We start from the raw sequence: 9,389 nt of genomic DNA, 5'->3' as shown, positions 1-9,389 counted from the left end.
TTTTATGGTGGGCGTTTAGTGGAAAAACGCCCCAGTGGAGCAGGCCCATGGGGCTTATTGAGGCTGGGCTACGTCCTCGGAGACCAGGATTACCAGTGAGGGGTCTCACTTTTTTCCGGGTTCGGTTCTGGGTAAAACAAAGATGATGCGGGTCGGGTTGCGGGTGCTGCATAATAAATATATTTAAATAGTAATAATTTAGTTTAATGTTTAAATCCTCAGACCTCTCCCCCGCGGGACCGAGCATAATCATAACCTCTGCAGCGCATCTATCTGCTGCTGAGCGCGCCACATTCTGAATGGCTGAGGTGAAGCTCTCTAGCGGAGAATACAGCATTTTCAATAACTCTTCCTCAAGAGCGAAATCCAACATCTGGGAGGCTTTTGGTGTCATCCTAGATGGAGAAAATAACCAACCTCCCAGGCTTTTTGAGCCAAACATGCAACTGCGTGTGTTAATAATTGCACGTTTTCACTGCTTATATATATGCGGGTTCGGGTCGGGTTGCGGATCTTGTGCCGGCGGGTCGGGTCGGGGTTGCGGAACTAATTGGCAATATGTGCGGGTAGCGGGGCGGGTTCTGTATTGCACGTCGCGGGTGCGGGGCGGGAGCGGGTCTTGAAAATCAGACCCGTGCAGGACTCTGCCCTAGGGTACTGGAGGGGATTACAGGGGGTATATAGAAAGATTAGGGATTGCAATATATTTCCACACAAAAAAATATTTTTAAATACATTTTGATAGTTCTGGTGTCCTGCCCCCAGAACTATCAAAGCTAATGAAAGACAAGCAAGCGTGTCATTAAAAGATCTAGTCTTAACAAAAGATGTTAACACTGCTAGAAATGAGTCTTAATATTATTCCTTTTCACTGTTAATAAGTGTCAATGTCAAATTTAAATGCATTTAACTTGACAACTTTATTAAGGGTGAGTTAACATTTTTAATAAAAAAAAGAATATTGGCAAATCGTCACAGATGAGTGGGGAGGGGGGTTCTTATAGAATGGCGATCAGCTCAAGGGATACACGAGACAAAAAAGGTTGTGAACCACTGCTTTACTCTTCTCTGCTAAACTCTACTGTACTATACTGTACAGTACTGACTGAATAGCACCTCTAACAACCTATTTGTTTGATTGATTGTTCGTCTCCAGGCGTCAAAGGCAGAAAAATACTTCATGTCGACGGAGGTCAAGCGAGGAGGCGGAAATGGATATTATGTTTTTCATCAATATCCTGGCATCACCTGCAAGCACCATATGGTGATACACACACATTTAATACATTGACACACATGGCAGATGAATAATCAAGTGAGTGTATGTGGGGGCTATGTTTTAATATGGGTGTGTTTGTTTTATGACACAGTTTCACCTTGATACATTTGGAACGAAAACACGACTAGAAGAAATCCCTCAGCAGGTGAGACCCTTTCTGTCTCCCTACCCGTCTCCACAGGAGCAGCACAAGAAAAACGCAGCACAATCAAAATCTAGTGTTGGACTTTAAGCAGTTGTAATGCAAACTATACAAATGCAATGTTCTCAAAGGGGAAATCCATCATTGCTTCTTGTCATTCGCGAGTCTGCAGGTGTTTTTAGTGCCTTTCCAAACACTGCATGCCTATTCTATGATATTAACTGCTCACAGATCTGATCCTCTCCACACTTTTTGTCTGTCAGATATGATTGTATTTTGCTGCGCTCACTTTGTAGCATAGGATTTATCCCAAAAGTATACAATTACATTTCGGCGCCAGACAGAAGAATATATAAAACATTTATCTGTCAAAAATAAAAAGGTTAGTTTAAATAAACAGATGGAGGGATAGCTTGGTGACCTATAGAGATGGTACAAAATCAACTAATTCATCAATTTGTTTTCATCAAATTAAATTGTCTGTATTTGCCCAACATTATAATCGATACATACCAAAGCAAGATAACACAGTCCTATTACCAAACAACTAAAACCAAGAAGCAAATATGTCAATAACAAAACATAATTTTATTAATTTAATTGATTGGTTGACCGGAAAGAGTCCTAGTCCTATTTCTGTATTTTTGTTTTTATTTCCCCCCCGCCCTGCTACAACTTCACTTTTTGTTGTCACACTGCATGGGGTGGTTTAAAAATAGTAAGCATTTGCTAAAACAAAATGTCTTGCATCGCATCTCCACTTCCTCCCACTGTTAAAAAGTGAAGCCAAAATAGGCTAGATACATGACATGCCAGTTAAAGATTTTATTGTCATTTGGAACAACAGTTTGAGCATTAGTGAAACCCCATGACCCAATCACAAGCCAAATAGGCCACAGCTTTATAGTGTGAGCAACCTAGCTGCTACTTTAGCAACATGGTAGCTGTTTGGCTACAAAGGCCATTCGGAGCTGGATTAGGCTTTCACAACATCACCTATTGTTTTTTGGACTACAGCTTTGTAACCTTAAATTTGGCAAGTCTCCATCTTGTAATTTTGCAAGCAGACATGACATGGTAGGGTTAAGCTAAGTACAACAGAGCAGCGAATTATACATATTTAGCCATTCAAATACTACAATTTACTGTTGAACTGAGAACACAGAGAAATGGTTAAAGTTCTATGACAGAAGGAGTGCACTCAAATCGGACAGATTCTTGACAGCTGTCCATCACAAGGTAGCCCCACCCTTAAGCATACCCTGCCTTATCCTTTTTTTCACTTTGAAGTAGATAATAAATAAATATTACTAGCGCATTGCTCTTTCAGGATGTGCTCAGTCAACGTATCATAGGTGCAAAGCTTTATTAAATTTAATAGTTTATAACCTCAATAAAGTCAAAGCTTTGTTCAATATTTATGCCCCAGCGTTGTTTTAAAAAGAAGTCTTTGTTTAGAGGGCGCCGCACCTTTTAGGCTGCTTCAGGCACCTGAACTATTAACGCTTAAATAAATATGCAACGTGTTTAATACACAAACAGACATCCTCATTCCTGTCACAGTTCATTTATTAGCATAGACGGCTGCACTGTGAAAAATCTGTTTGAAAAGTACTTGGACTGTTTAGTTTGGCTCATGTCCCATCTGATTGACATATGAACGATTTATATGGTGCTGACCACCAGGGGGTGATAAAGATCCACAGATTCCACAGTCATGGTTAGAACAGTGAAGAGTATTTGTGCACACTGTATTGAACTGGCATTTAACGAAATTGTCACAGTATAATCATTAGAAAATAAATATTTCAGCTCCAATAATTAGCTAAATATAACTCACCTTAACTTTATTGTTCTGTGTTTTTTTATTATTATTTATTTGAATTCATTTTTTAGTTCATTTTCAAAAAGTATAAATGTTAGTCTTGCCTTTGTTCAAAATGTTTATTAACTTGACAGACCATTCCAAATGTTTATTTTCGTATAAAACCGAAGGTGTGCACATCAACTCTCTCACACAGCAGAACAACACGTAGAATACTCAGTAAAGAAAATACAACATATGTTTACTGTAGCAGAACAGTAAAAACATTAGAACGTGTAGTTTGTGCAGTTCATGCTGTTAATTTAAGTTCATAGAGTAGAACACATAACAGAAAATGTAGCAGAACCAACATTAGAACTCCAGTAGAACATTAATTTAACAGATATATCATAAAGAGAAACGTAGTGAAAGAGAAAGTATGTTTGATGAACACTTTGAAAGAAAGTGGAAGTTCGGACTGTCCGAAACACATTCAACGTTTTCCTGTTGAATTACATTATGAAAGAGACATTTATAAACTAAATAAACTACTCAGTATAAACACTTGTATAGCCTATTTAAATGATTAGGGTATTATCTTTCCCTGATAATATGTAGATTAAGGCATTTTGTGACGTAAAACCTTTTTTTAAATTTATTTTAGGTTTTGAGCTTTTAAAAGTTGCATGTTTGAGTTAATTCACTGATCCTATTGTTCTTTGTTCCTCAGGCTGCTGCAGAACAGAAGCAGAATGCTTCAAATGTCACAGGAAAGGCTGTAGTCTCTCCTAAAGAGGTTAGTCTGCTCCTGTCCTGCTGGGTGAGGTTAACCTGTTTATCAGGCCGCCTGTGGGAGAAGCCTGTGACTTGGGAGCGTGCCGTGCTGGTTTTAATGCTGGGTGATACCAGGTTTTGTGTTACAGAACATTATTTATCCTGCAGAGACAGGACACTAACCAGCAATGTTATTTGTGGGGGTCTACCAGGGGAGCAGAAGGGACATTTTCCAACCAGTAGTATTTCAATTGACGTTATTTTAAGAATTAAGCTGTTAATAGCAAAGGTGGCTCCATTTCATAGATGAAGGAATTAGCATTTACTCATAGGTTTTTGTTTGGAATAGTCTCCCTGCTTAATAATACTTACCCCCGAAAAGCTGAGGGACGTAGCTGTGAGCTTCACTTTACCGGAGGTGGTGATGTTCACAGTGTGGACAATAAGTCACAAAATGGCGGGATTTCTGCCTTTTTATATTCACACATTTTTCACTATATTATGACTTAGTTCTCTGATATAGTATGACTTTATTCTGATTAAATCACAATTGTATTTATGTAGTATTAATTATTTTTATTTCCCTCAAAATTAGAAGAAATCTTGTTGAAACACATTTGAACTTTTAAGTCAATCAATACATGTGTGTTGACCATAGACTGTATATATAAAGGTGTTGACACAGTGAGGAGAATAAGAACATTTTTTTTAAATGTGAAGTTTTCCCTTCTGAATTCATGAGCATTGAACTCATTGTTTTGAACTATGAGTTCAATGGAAATTCAAAGGCTTTTCATTTCAAAATCGCATGCAACAGATTTTTTATATTTTTTAATATGTTAGCAAACCCAAAAGCCTGGTTGTCACATGTTATACTCAATATTGTGTTTTCTTTCAGATAAAGACCTTTATAATTTGAGTTTTGCATAACATTTTATATTTGACTCTAACATTTCTTTATGGGAGCTTCCCCAGACATCCCCACTTCATATGTTTCCCTCCCAAAGTCATGTAAAGGAAAGCTACGTCCTTAGCTCCATCTTTTCTGCTGCAGTCATAAAGAGACGATAACTTTATTTAACTTTGAATACTCCTCTATCTTTGTTTTTCAGGATGCAGCTCAATTCAGTGCGGTGGCTGAGACCTGGGAGGACGGACCCTACATGTTCATCCTTAAAATCAAAGAAATCAAAGACAATGCCCGGGCCCCGGACACCGCTAACACCCTCGAACCCTGGAAATTACAGCGTCAGTGACACACACACACACACACACACACACACACACACACACACACACACACACACACACACACACACACACACACACACACACACACACACACACACAGAGATGTATTATTTAGTTTTTCACTGTAGTATCAAATTGGGGTTATGTATATATAATGATAATTGTATTAAGGATCCTGGAATGTCACTGGTATTGACTGCTTAATTTCTGCTATTGTGACATCCCTGATCTTAATTAAGAGTATAATTATTGTCTTAGTATTTTCAGTGGGTATTTTTATTTTAAAAACATTTAGTTAAGCCTTTAAGTAAGTTCCATCCTCTTGTTTTAGTTTTTTTTCGTAGTATAATGTCAGTGTTGAGGTACTTTAGGCAGGCTTTGTATCAAAGTCATAGTTTTTTGGTACCGTGACAACACTACTAAAGGCTAGAGGAAAAAACATGTATTATTTTTGTTTAGGTTGAACCGTCCATTTTTAAGGTGTGTTTTGGTGTGATTAGCTGATCTAAAGCAGTGGTTCTCAACTGGTAAGGCCTCGGGACCCACTTTTTACTTTGTCAATAAATCGCGACCCAACATCGTGCTGTAATATACGCTTTTCAGCATACATTATTAATTAAAGTGAAGTACAGTCCATATATCCCTTATATCCCTTCAATGAACTAAAGAATGCTTTAAAAAAAGGTTTAATGAGATGATGGAATCAAAGCTGAACTGTGTAACATAAAAAGGCACACATGCTAAAAACCCATCCCCAGTAGGGGGTCTGGGGGGATTCTCCCCCAGGAGATTTTTTAGAAATACTTACATATAAACTACGCATTCTGGTACACTCTGAGAAGAAAATAAATAAATCTATTACTACTCGACATATTAATAATAATTTATGCCATTGTTTGTTTTTCACTTTGTTCTGACAGCTTGCTGCTCCTCACAGAGAGAAGAGCAAAGAGGAGTCTGTGTGAATTACTTTAAATTGTGGGTAAGGGTCGACATCAGCAAAGATGTTTTATTGAGAGGATTATCACTACAACAGAAGTTTTCAAAACCGTTTATGGTCTCCGGTACTTCCAGTCCAACGCCTACTGCATGTACAGCGTTAGAAAATCGGGCCTTCAAAATAAAAGTTTGACTTTTTCCCCAAAAAAGAAAAAAAAGAAGTTTCAATTTTCTTTTTTCAATTTTTTTTCTTCACTCACACATCCGCGACCCACTCGAAACGGGTGGGTCGCGACCCACCAGTTGAGAACCACTGATGTAAAGTGTTAAACTAATGTAGTGAGCTGTGGATCTGATGAACTCTTTGTTTGTGTTTGCAGTGGAGATCAGCATGAAGGGGTCGCATGACTACATTTCAGCAACTGAGTGGCCTATGATGGTGGTAAGAACAGACAGACAGACAGACAGACAGACAGACAGACAGACAGACAGTGTAGTAAGCCTCTCAGTATTTTCTCACTTCCTGTTTGTGGCCTGCTTCAGGACCATTGGTTCCTAATGAAGATGTAAATCTGTTGAACATTTATTTTGCGAGTCTCAGAAATGTATGAAAATAGCTGGTCAGTGTATTTTTCTCAAACAGGAGTAACACCGTAGAAAAGAACATCGCCCGATTTATGCTCTACGATTGGTGTACCTTTTGATATTCTGACGGCAGGCTGACGCTACAGTGTCTCACTGTTGCCTCTATATAGGAACATGTGTGTTACAAGAGAGGATAGGCCATGGTTAGCATCACCTCTTCACATTCTTATCATAATCTTAGACATTTTGTGAATGTGGAATTAAAATTCTGGTCATAGCTTACACATTTGCACATTTTTTACTTAAAGGAGCATTTAACAAAAATGCAGGCACTGTTTTGGACGTTAGGCCACACAGTTAAAAATGATCATTGCTAATCACACTTTAATACCTCCATATACGAGCAGGTCAAAGTTCAAACCATTAAAAATCTATTATTTTTGTCAATTTGCATTTCTTGCACAAGTTTTCCACAAGTCAGAAGTTTTTTCTCCCTGTTATTCTCCAGTTCCTCATGGTGATGTGTATCGTGTACGTGCTGCTGGCGGTGCTGTGGTTGATTCTGTCGGCGTGTTACTGGAGGGATCTGCTCAGGATTCAGTTCTGGATCGGAGGAGTCATCTTCCTGGGCATGGTGGAGAAAGCCGTCTACTACGCTGAGCTACAGAACATCAGATACAATGGCTTGTCAGGTACACTGAAAAACAGAAACGTTTACTTTAATTAAATGTATTATGTCAACAGATTTCAAAACTCTGTATTAGGCTAGTTGATAGCAATAATATTACGTTTAAAAAAATATTAGCTTTAACTTGATATTATTGCTTTTAACTAACCTAAATTGTTGACATAATGCCTTTTTTAAAGTCAACGTTTCAGTTTTTCACTGTAGGAGAAGAAATTAACCGTTTCATTGGAGTGATTGAAGTGAACATTTGTAACGCAGGGCTTGGATTGTTAACACGTTGTGATATGTCCTCCTGCAGTCCAGGGGGCAGTGGTGTTTGCTGTGGTGCTCTCCGCCGTGAAGAGGACTCTGGCCAGAATTCTGGTGATCATCGCCAGTCTGGGATATGGCATCGTCAAGTAAGCTGAAGGAGTTTAATTTCACCTAAAGTAATGTCTACACTTAAAATGATAGCTATGAAGGGAACTATGAATACATAGTTTCAAAAATTGGTGTCACTCAAGTAGTAGAATCCAAAATGACGATGAGCCAAATCCATCCAAATTTTAACGGACGTTAAACATGGCAGTTAAGGAGACATCCCCCCATGATTAATAATCAATTATTAATCAATTATTAATCTCGGTCAGGTTATCCATATATTGCAACGTGGCAGGGGATGCTTCATGTTGAATAAACAAAAATACTACATTATTTTATCGGGCACAAATGGCACACTGAAAACACAGAAACATTACTTTAATCGAATGTATTATATCAATGAATTTCACATAACTGTATTAGGTTAGTTAAAAGCAATAATATTAACTTGAACCTAATATTGTGTATTTTGTATCACCAGGCCCAGACTCGGGGCGTTGCTCCACAGAGTTGTCGCGGTCGGTATGCTCTACCTGATCGTCTCTATCATTGGGGGGATCCTAAAAGTCAACGCTGTAAGTCACAAAAAATGTGTGTGTGTGTGCATGTGCTTTTTTGTGTTCGCATGTGTAACCTGTATTTCTCCAGGATGGAGGCGACAACATCCGACCTACACTGTTGTGTGAAATAGTGATGGCCTTCACTGACTCCTGTATTGTCTGGTGGATATCCTTTAACATGTGTACACACACACACACACACACACACACACACACACACACACACACACACACACACACACACACACACACACACNTAGCCATGCAGTAAGCAGTGTGCTATGTGCATGTGATTGAGGAATGGCATGGATATTCAAGTGTACTTGAATGGCATCTGTTTGTTTTAGTCAAGATTATGCTAATAATCTTGACTAAAACAAACAGATGCCATTCAAGTACACTTGAATATCCATGCCATTCCTCAATCACATGCACATAGCACACTGCTTACTGCATGGCTATTGAGACCACACCACCTACAGGCACTGTGCATTCCTCCATCACATGCACAGATGATTTCTAGAAGACTGGACCACACCACAAAGTTTCCAATATGGAATATTTCCAAAATTCCCCAGCTTAACATCCCATGGAAATGTACCGGAAACTTACCGGAAATGTTCCGCCTCTTTGCAACCCTAAGCATGACCCACACTTTCTATTCCTTTGACAATTAATTGGGAATGACTCGCTGTACTGTACATGACTGAAACGTTACTTTCCGAAACAAAGAACTTACTTGTCTTTAGTTGGCGTGTGTGTGTGTGTGTGTGTGTGTGTGTGTGTGTGTGTGTGTGTGTGTGTGTGTGTGTGTGTGTGTGTGTGTGTGTGTGTGAGAGATGACATCCCCCGAAGACAGTGACCTAGCGATTGACTTAGAGGCCATTTATACCCCATTCCTGTCAGAAGCCATTGGTGCGGGTGTCACACAATCAGCAGGGGTGCGAGGTTGTCGTAAGAGAGTGTGCTGTCCTCCCGTGGGATGAGGGTGGAGGAGCTGTGGGTCA

General features: G+C 39.1%; 2 protein-coding genes across 2 annotated transcripts in view; one reads left to right on the top strand and one right to left on the bottom strand.

Annotated features, from left to right (window-relative positions):
• The window catches only part of bckdha (branched chain keto acid dehydrogenase E1 subunit alpha), a 19,702-nt gene that overhangs the window by 5,394 nt on the left and 4,919 nt on the right, over positions 1–9,389 (bottom strand). The gene's annotated exons all lie outside the window — the stretch shown is intronic.
• Positions 1,154–8,581, top strand: LOC104941574 (transmembrane protein 87B-like; the record flags this gene model as incomplete). The annotated part of the gene is made up of 9 exons (XM_010766694.1): positions 1,154–1,264; positions 1,371–1,424; positions 3,956–4,021; positions 5,112–5,247; positions 6,570–6,631; positions 7,283–7,466; positions 7,761–7,860; positions 8,304–8,397; positions 8,471–8,581. Coding segments are annotated over exons 1-9 (891 nt in total), but the record flags the coding sequence as incomplete, so codon positions are not given.

This window comes from Notothenia coriiceps, unplaced genomic scaffold (genome assembly GCF_000735185.1).
Source record: "Notothenia coriiceps isolate Sejong01 unplaced genomic scaffold, NC01 NC01_scaffold00003521, whole genome shotgun sequence".
NCBI lineage: Eukaryota > Metazoa > Chordata > Actinopteri > Perciformes > Nototheniidae > Notothenia > Notothenia coriiceps.
This window is presented reverse-complemented; position numbering and strand designations above follow the sequence as displayed.